The sequence below is a fragment of the Salmo trutta genome, chromosome 32 (genome assembly GCF_901001165.1).
Source record: "Salmo trutta chromosome 32, fSalTru1.1, whole genome shotgun sequence".
In the NCBI taxonomy this organism is placed as follows: domain Eukaryota; kingdom Metazoa; phylum Chordata; class Actinopteri; order Salmoniformes; family Salmonidae; genus Salmo; species Salmo trutta.
This window is the reverse complement of record NC_042988.1, coordinates 4,265,910-4,283,952: the sequence shown is the minus strand read 5'-3', so window position 1 is coordinate 4,283,952 and position 18,043 is coordinate 4,265,910. Positions and strand designations below refer to the sequence as shown.

The following is an 18,043-nucleotide window of genomic DNA, read 5'->3' as shown; positions in this document are numbered from 1 at the left end:
ACAAGACTCGTTACATGGCATGACGACATATAAATAGAATGAATGACACACACTGGTTTTATTGTAGCCAAGCATTCCATGACCCAATTCCTTTCTTCCAGAATAAGTTAGTCTTGCTACATGGCTAGATCAGTCAGATCATGTTTGAGCGGCAGGTAGCCTAGTGGTTAGAGCATTGGGCCAGAAAGGTTACTAGATCGAATCCCTGAGCTGACAAGGTAAACAACTGTCATTCTGCCCCTGAACAAGACCGGTAACCCTGTTCCTAGGCCGTCTTTGTAAATAAGAATTTGTTCTTAGAAAGGTTAAATAAATACAAATATTTGTGCTGTCATGAGCAATTCCTTTAATTAAATGCACAGTCCCCCACGTTCATTTACCCACAGTTCAGCTACTATCAACCTACTTTACTATGATTCACATCACACTAAAAAGGGTGAATGCATACGGGGAAAAATAGGGAATGGAAATTAGTGTAACGTTGGAGAATTGGATCAATTTCAAACCAACAATGTAGGCCATCAATTCACATCAGCTGCAATAACTCCCTAGTGTTTATTGCTTGACAACACCTATCGGTGATATGCTCAGTGTAGCCACTGATGACATTGCAGTTAACTAGCTTAAGACGTAGGTCTTCTGTGCTAACATGAGTCTCGAATTGAGCACCAATAGACTGTTATTGTGTAACAGAGCATATTGAATATTTGACCCTAAAGTTGTGGGTTTGGTTCACTGGATTTCTATACACACCATGAAGCCCATATAATGTACGGACATGGCACGTCCCCCCCCCCCCACCCCCCCAGTCAAAAGTATGGACACACGTACTCAGTCAATGGTTTTTCTTTATTTTTACTATTTTCTACATTGTAGAATAATAGTGAAGACATCAACACTATGAAATAACACACATGGAATCATGTAGTAACCAAAAAAGTGTTAAACAAATCAAAATATATTTTACATTCTTCAAAGTAGCCACTCTTTGCCTTGATGATAGCTTCACACACTATTGGCATTCTCTCAACCAGCTTCACCTGGAATGTTTTCCAACGGTCTTGAAGGAGTTCCCACATATGCTGAGCACTTGTTGGCTGCTTTTCCTTCACTCTGCGGTCCAACTCATCCCAAACCATCTCAATTGGGTTGAGGTCGGGTGATTTGTGGAGGCCAGGTCATCTGATGCAGCACTCCATCACTCTCCTTCTTGGTCAAATAGCCCTTACACAGCCTGGAGCTGTGTTTCGGATCATTGTCCTGTTAAAAAATCTAATTAATGTCCCAGTAAGCGCAAACCAGATGGGAATTCTGCAGAATTCTAAATAAATCACTGACAGTGTCACCAGCAAAGCACCATCACACCACCTCCATGCTTCACGGTGGGAACCACATATGCGGAGGTCATCCGTTCGCCTACTCTGCGTCTCACAAAGACACAGTGATTGGAACCAAAAATCTCACATTTGGACTCATCAGACCAACGGACACATTTCCACCGGTCTAATGTCCATTGCTTGTGTTTCTTGGCCCAAGCAAGTCTCTTCTTCTTATTGGTGTCCTTTAGTAATGGTTTCTTTGCAGCAATTTGATGATGAAGGCCTGATTCATACAATCTCTTCTGAACAGTTGATGTTGAGATGTGTCTGTTACTTGAACTCTGTAGCATTTATTTGGGCTGCAATCTGAGGCTGGTAACTGAAATAAACGTATTCTCTGCAGCAGAGGTAACTGGGTTTTCCATTCCTGTGGTGGTCCTCATGAGAGGCAGTTTCATCATAGCGCTTGATGGTTTTTGCGACTTCACTTGAAGAAACCTTCAAAGTTATTGACATTTTCCTGATTGACTGACCTTCATGTCTTAAAGTATGTTTCTCTTTGCTTATTTGAGCTATTCTTGCCATAATATGGACTTGGTATTTTACCAAATAGAGCTATCTTCTGTGTACCACCCCTACCTTGTCACAACACAACTGGTTGGCGCAAACACATTAAGAAGGAAATAAATTCCACAAATTAACTTTTAACAAGGCACACCTGTTAATTGAAATGCATTCCAGGTGACTACCTCATGAAGCTGGTTGAGAGAATGCCAAGCTTGTGCAAAGCTGTCATCAAGGCAAAGGGTGGCTACTTTGAATAATCTGAAATATAAAATATTTTTTGATTTGTGTAACACTTCTTTGGTTACTACAATGTTCCATATGTGTTATTTCATAGTTTTAATGTCTTACTATTCAACAATGTAAAAGAATTGAGCGTTCTTATCTAATTCCACATTTACTTTTCATCAGCCAACGAGATGAGTAGGCCTAACGAACAGCAAAAGCACTAGCCTATGTCCACGCAGTAATCGTGGAATGACAGTGTATCACAGTATTACTTACCTGTCAGTGTTGTGATTGACTGTGATATAGGCCTAATGATTTCTCACGCCGAGAGTCAAAATGGGAAAGCTGTTCTGAATTTGGCTGTGTTATCTAGGCTTGAGCCTTTTACTTTCGGTGTTGGTCCACCAGCTTCAAACGGCTGTATATGTATGTGTATATATATATATATATATATATATATATATATATATATATATATATATACTGCTCAAAAAAATAAAGGGAACACTTAAACAACACATCCTAGATCTGAATGAAAGAAATAATCTTATTAAATACTTTTTTCTTTGCATAGTTGAATGTGCTGACAACAAAATCACACAAAAATAATCAATGGAAATCCAATTTATCAACCCATGGAGGTCTGGATTTGGAGTCACACTCAAAATTAAAGTGGAAAACCACACTACAGGCTGATCCAACTTTGATGTAATGTCGTTAAAACAAGTCAAAATGAGGCTCAGTAGTGTGTGTGGCCTCCACGTGCCTGTATGACCTTACAACGCCTGGGCATGCTCCTGATGAGGTAGCGGATGGTCTCCTGAGGGATCTCCTCCCAGACCTGGACTAAAGCATCCGCCAACTCCTGGACAGTTTGGTGCAACGTGGCGTTGGTGGATGGAGCGAGACATGATGTCCCAGATGTGCTCAATTGGATTCAGGTCTGGGGAACGGGCGGGCCAGTCCATTGCATCAATGCCTTCCTCTTGCAGGAACTGCTGACACACTCCAGCCACATGAGGTCTAGCATTGTCTTGCATTAGGAGGAACCCAGGGCCAACCGCACCAGCATATGGTCTCACAAGGGGTCTGAGGATCTCATCTCGGTACCTAATGGCAGTCAGGCTACCTCTGGCGAGCACATGGAGGGCTGTGCGGCCCCCCAAAGAAATGCCACCCCACACCATGACTGACCCACCGCCAAACCAGTCATGCTGGAGGATGTTGCAGGCAGCAGAACGTTCTCCACGGTGTCTCCAGACTTTGTCACGTCTGTCACGTGCTCAGTGTGAACCTGCTTTCATCTGTGAAGAGCACAGGGCGCCAGTGGCGAATTTGCCAATCTTGGTGTTCTCTGGCAAATGCCAAACGTCCTGCACGGTGTTGGGCTGTAAGCACAACCCCCACCTGTGGACGTCGGGCCCTCATACCACCCTCATGGAGTCTGTTTCTGACCGTTTCAGCAGACATGCACATTTGTGGCCTGCTGGAGGTCATTTTGCAGGGCTCTGGCAGTACTCCTCCTGCTCCTCCTTGCACAAAGGCGGAGGTAGCGGTCCTGCTGCTGGGTTGTTGCCCTCCTACGGCCTCCTCCACGTCTCCTGATGTACTGGCCTGTCTCCTGGTAGCGCCTCCATGCTCTGGACACTACGCCGACAGACACAGCAAACCTTCTTGCCACAGCTCGCATTGATGTGCCATCCTGGATGAGCTGCACTACCTGAGCCACTTGTGTGGGTTGTAGACTCCGTCTCATGCTACCACTAGAGTGAAAGCACCGCCAGCATTCAAAAGTGACCAAAACATCAGCCAGGAAGCATAGGAACTGAGAAGTGGTCTGTGGTCCCCACCTGCAGAACCACTCCTTTATTGGGGGTGTCTTGCTAATTGCCTATAATTTCCACCTGTTGTCTATTCCATTTGCACAACAACATGTGAAATGTATTGTCAATCAGTGTTGCTTCCTAAGTGGACAGTTTGATTTCACAGAAGTGTGATTGACTTGGAGTTACATTGTGTTGTTTAAGTGTTCCCTTTATTTTTTTGAGCAGTATATATATATATATATATTTCATCAGCCAACGATATATATATATATTTTTTTTCTTCTTCTGGTATTGGAAATATATTTCTCATCGATTTTAGATGGTACAATGATTCCCTACACTATTCATTGTTTTCTCACATAAACAGAAATTGAGCTTACAGTGTGTAATTTTAGCATCAAGGAAATGACAGAGCGATTTCCACTAGATAACACAGTCAGAACAGCTTTCCCATTTTGACAACAGATGCTGCTCCAGCCGGAGACATCAATAGGCGAATATCCCAGCCAATCACAACACTGGGATGTGAGTAATACTGTGAAAGACTATCATTCCGCAATCACAGCAGATATATTATGGCCATTTTTTTAAATTACAGTACAAAAATAAAATCCTGTGGAGCACCTTTTAAGTTATGAGTAAACCATGTCTCTGCTCTCACGGCACTTTGATTTACACTTAGACAGAGGGACTGTGTTTTATATAGTGTGTGTGCACATGCCGTGCGAGCTGTAGTGAACGTTTGTGTGTCCATCACCGTGATATGTACGCTAGCGCTCTCTGCTGAGGTTGAGACCAATAATACATTTTTAATATGGGTTTGTTATTAAGTGCGCTTTGGGAGAACTAGTCTCCCTCTCTTTTGGTTTCTCTCCTCACTTGTTCTCAACCTTTCTATCTCTATACCATTCTTTACTCCTCTTTCTCTCTACCTCTATTCCCCTACACTCTCTCTGCTAGGGCTGGGCGGTATACCGTATTTTTACTATATACCGGCAGTTATGCACGGACCGGTTTGGGTTTTTGCTTTACCTTCTATAACAGTATTTGAATGTTTGGTTTGTTAAACGTGATAGGCCGTGTGTAACGTCCATTTTTATAGTTTACTCCGCTACTTGAGTCATCCCTCTCCGCATTCCGCTTTCCACAGACCTAGTCCCATCCCGTCACTCAAGGGGCACATTTGTTGTTGCTTGACCACGAGACACTTTTGTTCCATCTGCATGGCCAATGCAGCACATGCAACAATGTTGATGACAACGACGCTGTTTCCACTTTGATCTTAATATAAATCCACAAGCGTTCTACAATTACAATATTAGTTTGTGTTTCTTACATCGGCAAACAGCTAGTTTGTATTTTCTTAGCAAGTTAAGCTAAATCGTGTTAGCCACTAATGCTAATCGCTAGTTAGTTGGCTAGCTAACTAGCTAATAAAAGTACTGAGTCAGAGCAAATTTAGCTGGCTAATACAGCCTGATACCAGTACTGGTAGAGGCTTAAATCAGCTTGTTGTTTGTGCAACAGTATCTTCTAAATCAGAGGAATAGGCGAAGCATGAATATGTTGGCTATATGAATAAAGATTTAATGTAGCAAATAGGGTCCCCTAGGAAACACAGAACATCACTTTGGTTCCTACCCTGTCACAATAACTCGTTCATGGCATTTCCATTCGTTGTCATGTCAAACAACACAGTATTTAAAGTGCCACTATTATTTATATTCTAACTTTAGAATTATAATCAACTTTCTATTTACATGATTCCAAAAGTTCACCCAAGTGTTTTGATCTAAATCGCAATTGCAACATTTGGTTAAAAATAAGGCCTAGTATTTTTTGCCCATATCGTGGCAGTGTTGAAATGATTGCAGAAATTGATGGAAATGCAGGCAATTATTTTAGGGTGAAGTTGAATTGAACAGTATAAAACAATCAGAATGGGGAAAGACCCATTGAAATAATTTAGAATATTACCTCAGCAAAAAAAAAGAAAAGTCCCATTTTCAGGATCCTGTCTTTCAAAGATAATTCGTAAAAATCCAAATAACTACACAGATCTTCATTGTAAAGGGTTTAAATGCTGTTTCTCATGCTTGTTCAATGAACCATAAACAATTAATGAACATGCACCTGTGGAACAATCGTTAAGACACTAACAGCTTAGATGGTAGGCAATTAAGGTCACAGTTATGGAAACTTAGGACACTAAAGAGGCCTGTTTACTGACTCTGAAAAACACCAAAAGAAAGATGTCCCGGGTCCCTGCTCATCTGTGTGAATGTGCCTTAGGCATGCTGCAAGGAGGAATGAGGACTGCAGATGTGGCCAGGGCAATAAATTGCAATGTTCAAACTGTGAGACACCTAAGACAGTGCTACAGGGGGACAAGACGGATAGCTGATCGTCCTTGCAGTGGCAGACCACGTGTAACAATACCTGCACAGGATTGGTACATCCGAACATCACACCTGCGGGACAGGTACAGGATGGCAACAACAGCTGCCCGAGTTACACCAGGAATGCACAAATCCCTTCATCAGTGCTCAGACTGTCCGCAATAGGCTGAGAGAGGCTGGACTGAGGGCTTGTAGGCCTGTTGTAAGGCAGGTCCTCACCAGACATCACCGGCAACAGCGTCGCCTATGGGCACAAACCCACCGTCGCTGGACCAGACAGGACTGGCAAAAAGTGCTCTTCACTGACGAGTCGTGGTTTTGTCTCACCAGGGGTGATGGTCGGATTCGTGTTTATTGTCGAAGGAATGAGCGTTACACCGAGGACTGTACTCTGGAGCGGAATTGATTTTGCAGGTGGAAGGTCCGTCATGGTCTGGGGCGGTGTATCACAGCATCCTTGGACTGCCTGCAATGATAACAAGCTATCTCAACGCTGTGCGTTACAGGGAAGACATCCTCCTCCCTCATGTGGTACCCTTCCTGCAGGCTCATCCTGACATGACCCTCCAGCATGACAATGCTACCAGCCATACTGCTCGTTCGGTGTGTGATTTCCTGCAAGACAAGAATGTCAGTGTTCTGCCAAGGCCAGCATAGAGCCTGGATCTCAGTCCCATTGAGCACGTCTGGGACCTGTTGGATTGGAGGATGAGGGCTAGGGCCATCCCCCCCCCCCCCCCCCCCCCAGAAATGTCCGGGAACTTGCAGGTGCCTTGGTGGAAGAGGAGATGCACTGCAGTACTTAATACAGCTGGTGGCCACACCAGATACTGACTGTTACTTTTGATTTTGATCCCCCCCCCGAAAAATGCTATATCACCCAGCCCTACTCGCTACCTCTTCTCTATTCCCCTACACTCTTTCTCTACCTCTTCCTCTATTCCTCTACACTCTCTCCTACCTCTTCCTCTATTCCCCTAGACTCTCTTTCTCTTTTCTCCTAAACTCTCTCTCTCTACCTCTTCCTCTATTCCCCTACTCTCTCTTCCTCTTTTCTCCTAGACTCTCTTCCTTTATTCCCCTAGACTCTCTTCCTCTTTTCTCCTAGACTCTCTCTCTCTCTACCTCTTCCTCTATTCTCCTACTCTCTCTCCTACCTCTTCCTCTATTCCCTTAGACCTTTCCCTCTTTTCTCCTAGACTCTCTCTACCTCTTCCTCTATTCCCCTACTCTCTCTTCTCTACCTCTTCCTCTATTTCCCTAGACTTTTCCCTCTCTTTCCCTCTTCCTCTATTCCCCTAGACTCTCTTCCTCTTTTCTCCTAGACTCTCTCTCTACCTTTTCCTCTATTCCCCTACACTCTCTCCTACCTCTTCTATTCCCCTACTCTCTCTCTACCTCTTCCTCTATTCCACTACCCTTCTAATCTCTGTTCTGTCCCTCTCACTTTCTTTTCCCACCATTTCCACCTTTCTCTTCTTCTCTATCCACTCTTCTCCACACCCTTTCTCTCTCTGTTTCCTCTACCTCTATCTCCCTTGTCCCCTCTCTATTTCCCTCCTAATTTTCTCCCTCTGTCCACCAGGCCCTGGCTATGCCCTCGAGTGTGCGGGCGGGCAATCTAAAGGACCCGGATGTGGCTGAGCTCTTCTACAGAGATGACCCCGAGAAGCTTTTCGCTGACCTCCGAGAGATCGGCCATGGCAGCTTCGGGGCCGTCTACTTTGTAAGGGAACCTTTTATATTAGGGGGAGGGGAGAGTTTTGATTAAGGAAGTGTGTGTGTTTTCTCTCCTTGTCAACATGTGTGACAAGGTGTTTTGAGAGTTTGTTCGAGCCAGAACCTCTTATTGTTTTCAGTGTTTGAAGGTTTGAATGGAGTGTGTGTGCGTGACTGTCTTTCTCGATGCTGTGTCCGACAGGCCCGAGATGTGCGCAACAACGAGGTGGTGGCCATCAAAAAGATGTCCTACACTGGCAAGCAGTCCAACGAGGTGAGGGAACGCGCGTCCGCACACACTTAAGTCGACGTATAGAAACGGATGTGTTAGTGCTTGGCTGGAGCAAAAGCCTGCACACTCAGGACCAGAGTCGGAACCCTTACATAGGCTATTCAAGAATGGCGTAGACTTGTCCCTAAACAATCGACTTTATGTCTATTTTCCAGGATTCCCTGTGGCCTGGTGTTTAGTATTAACCCCTACTCTCTCGTTCTCCTCAGAAATGGCAGGATATCATCAAGGAGGTGAAGTTCCTCCAGAAGCTCCGTCATCCCAACACCATCGAGTACAGAGGCTGCTACCTCAGAGAACACACGGCATGGGTCAGTATTAGCAGTGTGTGTGCCCCCAGTTACACTATTTGAGTGTCTACTAATAATATGTCCCCCCCTCCCTCTCTCTCCCTCAGCTGGTGATGGAATACTGTTTAGGCTCCGCCTCCGATCTTCTAGAAGGTTAGTACACCATGGCAACAACTGCAGGGATTGTTTTGAGTCATGTTTAAGGGCATTTAGCATGTTTGTGAAGTTCTGTGTATAACTGGACTCTCTCTCCCTCTCTTTCTTGCTCTTTTTCTCTCTCTGTCTTTCTGTCTGTCTCTCTGTAGTTCACAAGAAGCCACTACAGGAGGTGGAAATAGCTGCTATTACCCATGGTGCTCTGCTGGGCTTGGCCTATCTTCACTCCCACAACATGATCCACAGGTAATATAATAAAAAATATATGCCATTTAGCAGACTCTTTTATCCAAAGCGACTTAGTCAAACTACTACTACAACCTCTCGGTCCATGCTACTGTGTTGTCCGCATGCTGTCACTGTGCAGCGTCTTAGAGCGATTCTGGCCGTTCAATTCCAGTTCTGTTTTCAGTGCTGCGCCTTTCAGTCTAGTCTGTCGTCATTGGTTCTACCATATCTACGTAACGTCTCAGGGATTTTACCCCGTGCTGTTTCAGTAGTCATTCCATTGTGGCCTTAATAGCCAGGGCCCATTTTCCCCGATAGCGATGGAACTTAGGCTTACTGGTGTTTTTAACTATGGCTCTTTCCTACAACGGCCGAAGATGGAACACGCGTTTTCCAAAACGCCACGACACGTGCGTCGTCGGAACGTGTGTGTGTGTGTATATATATATATATATATATATATATATATATTTAAAAAAAATAATAACTACCCTTTTTCTGGCCCGCAAATTGATTTTGGCATACAAATCAGCCCCCCAAAAAATCTGTGCGGCCCTCCGTTGAATTTTGAAATCCTGCTGTGGCCCTCGAGCCAAAACGTTTGCCCACCCCTGGGTTAAATTTAATATGTTCAACGTAGTTATCTCTGCGCTGTCAACGTTAACATTGTGTTACCGTTGTGTCAACATTTGTTTTTGTCACATTGTGTCAACATTGCTCCTCTCCTCTCAGGGATGTGAAGGCAGGGAACATCCTCCTGACAGAGCCTGGCCAGGTGAAGCTGGGAGACTTTGGCTCTGCCTCAATTGTTGCCCCCGCCAACTCCTTTGTGGGAACCCCCTACTGGTGAGGAGCTAGAAATGCAAACTATGGACTATTCAATTCCTTGAGGGCCAAAGTACTGCTGGTCCTCTCCCGTGAATCTCCAAATCCTCCCCCACCCCCTGCCTTACACGCCAGTGGCTGATTATAAAAGGATGGTTCACTCTTTTTCCAGGATGGCTCCGGAAGTGATCCTAGCGATGGACGAGGGTCAGTACGACGGCAAGGTGGACGTCTGGTCTCTGGGCATCACCTGTATAGAGCTGGGTAGGCATTGCACACCACAAAAAAGAGAGAGTTTTAACTTCTGAAATCTAACAATGTAGTATAATATAGGAAATGTGAAGGCGTCTGACCAAATCCCTAACCCCTGGGAGTTGTTAATGGTCTGTTGTCTGTTTGTTCTGGCATTGTTACTGGGATTTAAGAGACTCAGCGCTAAGCTGCTTTGGCTGCTAGCGAACATGTCCCCTCTCTCCCTTCTCTCTATCACTTGGTCACTTTCTCTCGATCTCCCTTACTTCTCTCTCTCTCTCTCTCTCTCTCTCTCTCTTCCTTGTCTCCCTTTAGCGGAGAGGAAGCCTCCTCTGTTCAATATGAATGCTATGAGTGCCTTATACCACATCGCTCAGAACGAGAGCCCCGTCCTAGCGTCCAATCACTGGTGAGCATCACTCTCCCTCTTTCTCCCCCGTGCACAACTCTCCACTCACTTATCTGTCTGTCATTCACCTAACCCCACCCCCCCCCCTCTCTTGCTTAACTCTTGAACTCCTTTATTCATGATCTCTCCTTTACATCACTGTCTCGTTGTCTCTTAACGCTCTCTGTCTCCTCTCTGTCGGAACTCTCTTCTCTCTCGCGCCGCAGGTCTGATTATTTCCGTAACTTTGTGGACTCCTGTCTACAGAAGATTCCACAGGACAGGCCGATCTCTGATGTGTTGCTCAATGTAAGACTGCAACACGCACACACCTACCTCTTCCTCATTCCTCCTCTCTTCCCCAATTTCTCTCTCTAACTCTTTGCACTCCCTCTTCCCTCCCACCTCCTTTCTTCCCCTCCTTCCCCTTGTCTGTAGCACCGGTTTCTGTGTCGTGAGCGTCCCCTGACGGCGGTGATGGACCTGATAGCGAGGACCAAGGACGCAGTGCGGGAGCTGGACAACCTTCAGTACAGGAAGATGAAGAAGATTCTCTTCCACGAAGCCCACAACGGACCCACCCCAGAGGGAGGCGAGGAGGAGGAGGTAGGAGCTCTCCCCATGTTAGTAAGGCCCATAATGGACCTCCTCTGGTTGTAGTGTTGGGAGGAGGTGGTACGGGGCACACTTGTCTGGGCAGATCTGTGTCGTTCACTTAAAGTGCCTTCAGAAAGTATTCATACCACTTGACTTATTCCACATTTTTGTTGTTACAACCTGAATTAAAAATGGATTAAATATTTTTTTTTCTCCCCCCATCTACACACAATGCCCCATAATGACAAAGTGAAAACATGTTTTTAGAAATACACTGCTCAAAAAAATAAAGGGAACACTTAAACAACACAATGTAACTCCAAGTCAATCACACTTCTGTGAAATCAAACTGTCCACTTAGGAAGCAACACTGATTGACAATAAATTTCACATGCTGTTGTGCAAATGAAAAAGACAACAGGTGGAAATTATAGGCAATTAGCAAGACACCCCCAATAAAGGAGTGGTTCAGCAGGTGGTGACCACAGACCACTTCTCAGTTCCTATGCTTCCTGGCTGATGTTTTGTTCACTTTTGAATGCTGGCAGTGTTTTCACTCTAGTGGTAGCATGAGACGGAGTCTACAACCCACACAAGTGGCTCAGGTAGTGCAGCTCATCCAGGATGGCACATCAATGCGAGCTGTGGCAAGAAGGTTTGCTGTGTCTGTCAGCGTAGTGTCCAGAGCATGGAGGCGCTACCAGGAGACAGGCCAGTACATCAGGAGACGTGGAGGAGGCCGTAGGAGGGCAACAACCCAGCAGCAGGACTGCTACCTCCGCCTTTGTGCAAGGAGGAGCACTGCCAGAGCCCTACAAAATGACCTCCAGCAGTCCACAAATGTGCATGTGTCTGCTCAAACGGTCAGAAACAGACTCCATGAGGGTGGTATGAGGGCCCGACGTCCACAGGTGGGGGTTGTGCTTACAGCCCAACACCGTGCAGGACGTTTGGCATTTGCCAGAGAACACCAAGATTGGCAAATTCGCCACTGGCGCCCTGTGCTCTTCACAGATGAAAGCAGGTTCACACTGAGCACGTGACAGACGTGACAGAGTCGAGATGCCGTGGAGAACGTTCTGCTGCCTGCAACATCCTCCAGCATGACCGGTTTGGCGGTGGGTCAGTCATGGTGTGGGGTGGCATTTCTTTGGGGGGCCGCGCAGCCCTCCATGTGCTCGCCAGAGGTAGCCTGACTGCCATTAGATACCGAGATGAGATCCTCAGACCCCTTGTGAGACCATATGCTGGTGCGGTTGGCCCTGGGTTCCTCCTAATGCAAGACAATGCTAGACCTCATGTGGCTGGAGTGTGTCAGCAGTTCCTGCAAGAGGAAGGCATTGATGCTATGGACTGGCCCGCCCGTTCCCCAGACCTGAATCCAATTGAGCACATCTGGGACATCATGTCTCACTCCATCCACCAATGCCACGTTGCACCACAGACTGTCCAGGAGTTGGCGGATGCTTTAGTCCAGGTCTGGGAGGAGATCCCTCAGGAGACCATCCGCCACCTCATCAGGAGCATGCCCAGGCATTGTAGGGAGGTCATACAGGCACGTGGAGGCCACACACACTACTGAGCCTCATTTTGACTTGTTTTAAGGACATTACATCAAAGTTGGATCAGCCTGTAGTGTGGTTTTCCACTTTAATTTTGAGTGTGACTCCAAATCCAGACCTCAATGGGTTGATAAATTGGATTTCCATTGATTATTTTTGTATGATTTTGTTGTCAGCACATTCAACTATGTAAAGAAAAAAGTATTTAATAAGATTATTTATTTCATTCAGATCTAGGATGTGTTGTTTAAGTGTTCCCTTTATTTTTTTGAGCAGTGTATATTCACACCCCTGAGTCGGTACATGTTAGAATCACTTTTGGCAGCGATTACAGCTATGAGTCTTTCTGGGTAAGTCTCGGAAGAGCTTTGCACACCTGGATTGTATACTTACTTAAAGAAATTCTTCAAGCTCTGTGAAGTTGGTTGTTGATCATTGCTAGACAGCCATGTTCAAGTCTTGCCATAGATTTTCAAGCCTATTTACGTCAACTAGGCCGCTCAGGAACATTCAATGTGGTCTTGGTAAGCAACTCAAGTGTATATTTGGCCTTGTGTTTTAGGTTATTGCCCTGTTGAAAGGTGAATTTGTCTCCCAGTGTCTGTTGGAAAGCAGACTAAAGCAGGTGTTCCTCTAGGATTTTGCCTGTGCTTAGCTCTATTCTGTTTCTTTGCATCCTAAAAAAAACTCCCTGTCTTTGCCGATGAAAAGCATACCCATAACACGATGCAGCAGCCACCATCATGCTTGAAAATATGAAGTGGTACTCAGTGATGTTCGATTTGCCCCAAACATAACACTTTGCATTCAGGACATAAAGTACATTTCTTTGCCATGTTTCTTTTGCAATTTTACTTTAGTGCCTTATCGCAAACAGGATGTATGTCTTTGAATATTGTATTCTGTACAGGCTTCCTTCTTTTCACTCTGTCAATTAGGTTAGTATTGTGTAGTAACTACAACATTGTTGATCCATCCCCAGTTGTCTCCTGTCACAGCCATTAAACTCTGTAACTGTTTTAAAGTCACCATTGGCCTCATGGTGAAATCTCTGAGTGCCCCCCCCCCTATCCCCCTGCAACTGAGTTAGGAAAGACGCCTGTATCTTTGTACTGACTGGGTGTATTGATACACCATCCAAAGTGTGATTTAATAACTTCACCGTGCTCAAAGGGATATTCAATGTCTGCTTTTTTATTTTGACCCATCTACCAATAGGTTCCCTTCTTTGCAAAGCATTGGAAAACCTCCTTGGTCTTTGTGAGTCTGTGTTTGAAATTCACAGCTCGACTGAGGGACCTCGGTAATTGTATGTAATCATGTTCAACATTACTATTGCACACAGAGTGAGTCCATGCAACTTATGACTTGTTAAGCACATTTGTTCTCCTGAATGTATTTAGGCTTGCCATAACAAAGGGGTTGAATACTTATTGACTCAAGATATTTCAGCTTTTCATTTTTAATTCATTTGTAAAAATGTCTCAACAATTCCACTTTGACATTACGGGGTATTGTGTGTAGGCCAGTGACACAATCTCAATGTAATCCATTTTAAATGCAGGCTGTAACACAACAACATTTGGGAAAAGTCTAGGGGTGTGAATACTTTCTGAAGGCATTGTATCTTATGTTAACTTTCTGTCTCTGCCTGCCTACCTGTCTGTCTGTATAATGTCTCTCTTTTTTTTCCCCCTCTCTCCTTCCCCCTCTCACCCAGGAGGTGGAGCAGTACCTGCTCCGTACGGGCACTGTGGGCAGCATGGAGAGTTCCCAGTCTGTGCCCAGTATGTCCATCTCCGCCAGCTCCCAGAGCTCCTCGGTCAACAGCCTGGCGGACGGCTCCGACGACAGCAACGAGATGGCCATGATGACCGAGGGAGAGCACACGGTTACCTCCAACTCCTCCATTATACACCGTCCTACTGTAAGTCTGAGAGAACAGTCTCCTCCGTTATACACCGCCCTACTGTAAGTCTGAGAGAACAGTCTCCTCCGTTATACACCGTCCTACTGTAAGTCTGAGAGAACAGTCTCCTCCGTTATACACCGTCCTACTGTAAGTCTGAGAGAACAGTCTCCTCCGTTATACACCGCCCTACTGTAAGTCTGAGAGAACAGTCTCCTCCGTTATACACCGCCCTACTGTAAGTCTGAGAGAACAGTCTCCTCCGTTATACACCGCCCTACTGTAAGTCTGAGAGAACAGTCTCCTCCGTTATACACCGCCCTACTGTAAGTCTGAGAGAACAGTCTCCTCCGTTATACACCGCCCTACTGTAAGTCTGAGAGAACAGTCTCCTCCGTTATACACCGCCCTACTGTAAGTCTGAGAGAACAGTCTCCTCCGTTATACACCGCCCTACTGTAAGTCTGAGAGAACAGTCTCCTCCGTTATACACCGCCCTACTGTAAGTCTGAGAGAACAGTCTCCTCCGTTATACACCGCCCTACTGTAAGTCTGAGAGAACAGTCTCCTCCGTTATACACCGCCCTACTGTAAGTTTGAGAGAGGTGTGTGTGTGTGTGTGTGTGTGTGTGTGTGTGTGTGTGTGTGTGTGTGTGTGTGTGTGTGTGTGTGTGTGTGTGTGTGTAAATGCAGTGAGGTGGGGGGGGTGGCTATGATGACTGAGGGAGAGAACACAGTCTCCATCATACATCACCCTACTGTAAGTCTGAGAGGTGTGTGTGTGTCGTGCGTGTGTGCTAGAGAGAGAGAAGATGGTGGTGTGTGTATGTGGTAAGTATATCAGGTGTGTGCAATTTGTTTGTTTGTGGACATTAATTCAACTTCCCTATCCTCCTGAATTCTCTCTCCTTGTCCCCCTCCCCCAGGGTCAGGATAATATCTACGATGACCCATACCAGCCAGAGATAGATCAGCAGCAGCCCTCGTCAGCCGCCCGCCGCAGGGCCTACTACCGCAACCGGGACCACTTCGCCACCATCCGCACGGCCTCCCTGGTAAGCACATCCCCAAACCCCTCTCTCTGACCCAACCACTAGCACATCCTCTAACCCCTCTCTCTGACCCAACACTAGCACAACCCCTAACCCCTCTCTCTGACCCAACCACTAGCACATCCCCAAACCCCTCTCTCTGACCCAACCACTAGCACATCCTCTAAACCCTCTCTCTGACCCAACCACTAGCACAACACCTAACCCCTCTCTCTGACCCAACCACTAGCACAACACCTAACCCCTCTCTCTGACCCAACCACTAGCACATCCCCAAACCCCTCTCTCTGACCCAACCACTAGCACAACACCTAACCCCTCTCTCTGACCCAACCACTAGCACAACACCTAACCCCTCTCTCTGACCCAACCACTAGCACAACACCTAACCCCTCTCTCTGACCCAACCACTAGCACAACACCTAACCCCTCTCTCTGACCCAACCACTAGCACAACCCCAAACCCCTCTCTCTGACCCAACCACTAGCACATCCCCAAACCCCTCTCTCTGACCCAACCACTAGCACATCCCCAAACCCCTCTCTCTGACCCAACCACTAGCACATCCCCAAACCCCTCTCTCTGACCCAACCACTAGCACATCCCCAAACCCCTCTCTCTGACCCAACCACTAGCACAACCCCTAACCCCTCTTTCTGACCCAACCACTAGCACATCCCCAAACCCCTCTCTCTGACCCAACCACTAGCACATCCTCTAACCCCTCTCTCTGACCCAACCACTAGCACAACCCCTAACCCCTCTCTCTGACCCATCCACTAGCACATTCTCTAACCCCTCTCTCTGACCCAACCACTAGCACATCCTCTAACCCCTCTCTCTGACCCAACCACTAGCACATCCTCTAACCCCTCTCTCTGACCCAACCACTAGCACATCCCCAAACCCCTCTCTCTGACCCAACCACTAGCACAACCCCTAACCCCTCTCTCTGACCCATCCACTAGCACATTCTCTAACCCCTCTCTCTGACCCAACCACTAGCACATCCTCTAACCCCTCTCTCTGACCCAACCACTAGCACATCCCCAAACCCCTCTCTCATACTACTATGAACGCTTTTATTGTTTTCTTACAATTACTTTGCCTGAGCTTGATTGAGTTTGCCTGCGATCCAATGGAACTGTCCCACAACTGAAAACCCCGCCCACCTGTCTCTCCAGGCAGGCTCAATCCAAAACTCAGATGTCAGATACTATTGAGACATATTCTCTCTCTCTCTCTCTCTCTCTCTCTCTCTCTCTCTCTCTCTCTCTCTCTCTCTCTCTCTCTCTCTCTCTCTCTCTCTTTTCTCTCTCTCTCTCTCTCTCTCTTTTCTCTCTCTCTTTTCTCTCTCTCTCTTTTCTCTCTCTTTCTTTTCTCTCTTTTCTCTCTCTCTCTTTTCTCTCTCTTTTCTCTCTCTCTCTCTCTCTTCTCTCTCTCTTCTCTCTCTCTTCTCTCTCTTCTCTCTCTCTTCTCTCTCTCTCTCTCTTTTCTCTCTCGCTCTCTTTTCTCTCTCGCTCTCTTTTCTCTCTCTCTCTCTCTTTTCTCTCTCGCTCTCTTTTCTCTCTCTCTCTTTCTCTCTCTCTCTCTCTTTTCTCTCTCTCTCTCTCTCTTCCCTCTGTCTCTTCCCTCTGTCTCCAGGTTACTCGTCAGATCCAGGAGCATGAGCAGGGCTCAGCGCTGAGGGAGCAGATGTCTGGCTATAAGAGGATGAGGAGGCAGCACCAGAAACAGTTGATGGGCCTGGAGAACAAGCTGAAGGCTGAGATGGATGAGCACCAGCTGAGACTAGACAAAGAGCTGGAGAACCAGAGGAACACCTTCGGAGGAGAGGGGGACAAACTGGGCAAGAAACACCAGGCCATACTGGAGAAGGAGGTGAGGGATGGCGGGACTGGAGGAAAGAAGGAGGGGTGGAGAACCAGAGTTTTGGGAGAGAGGGGGTCAAACCGGGCAAGAAGTAGGGAAGGAGTACTGTGGAAAGATGAACAGAATTTATTATTTTACTCCCTTCATCCCAATATTGTGGCTATATCCAGGAAGGCCAACGTTCCAAAAGCTGGGCCTGAAATAGTGTATAAGAGATCATACGAAATATTTTGCATGATGAGACACATTTTTGTTGGTCTAATGTGATTAACAAGGAGCATCCAGATGCTGCACTTGATGAATTTAGGAAATTGCTTCTTCCAATTATTGATAAACATGGACCTGTTAAGAAACTGCCTGTTAGAACTGTTAAGGCTCCATGGATTGATGAGGAATTGAAAAACTGTAATGGTGAAGGAGATGGAGCAAAAGGAGTGGCTAATAAGTCTGGCTGTACATCTGACTGGCTGACGTACTGCAAATTAAGAAACGATGACTAAACTCAACAAAGAAGAAGAAACTGTATTATGAAGCCAAGATCAATTATATAAAGAATGATGGGAA

General features: G+C 46.2%; 1 protein-coding gene across 2 annotated transcripts in view; it reads left to right on the top strand.

Annotated features, from left to right (window-relative positions):
* Positions 1 to 18,043, top strand: part of LOC115170827 (serine/threonine-protein kinase TAO2) — a 35,446-nt gene that overhangs the window by 1,350 nt on the left and 16,053 nt on the right. For both annotated transcript variants that reach the window (XM_029727151.1, XM_029727150.1), the window contains exons 2-14: positions 7,922 to 8,062; positions 8,258 to 8,329; positions 8,557 to 8,658; positions 8,745 to 8,790; positions 8,943 to 9,039; positions 9,754 to 9,867; positions 10,019 to 10,110; positions 10,414 to 10,507; positions 10,714 to 10,795; positions 10,925 to 11,092; positions 14,366 to 14,572; positions 15,481 to 15,609; positions 17,252 to 17,488. In XM_029727151.1, coding sequence (XP_029583011.1) covers positions 7,931 to 8,062; positions 8,258 to 8,329; positions 8,557 to 8,658; positions 8,745 to 8,790; positions 8,943 to 9,039; positions 9,754 to 9,867; positions 10,019 to 10,110; positions 10,414 to 10,507; positions 10,714 to 10,795; positions 10,925 to 11,092; positions 14,366 to 14,572; positions 15,481 to 15,609; positions 17,252 to 17,488 — 1,572 coding nt within the window. In that variant the 5' untranslated portion in view covers positions 7,922 to 7,930. The remainder of the gene's footprint in view (positions 1 to 7,921; positions 8,063 to 8,257; positions 8,330 to 8,556; positions 8,659 to 8,744; positions 8,791 to 8,942; positions 9,040 to 9,753; positions 9,868 to 10,018; positions 10,111 to 10,413; positions 10,508 to 10,713; positions 10,796 to 10,924; positions 11,093 to 14,365; positions 14,573 to 15,480; positions 15,610 to 17,251; positions 17,489 to 18,043) is intronic.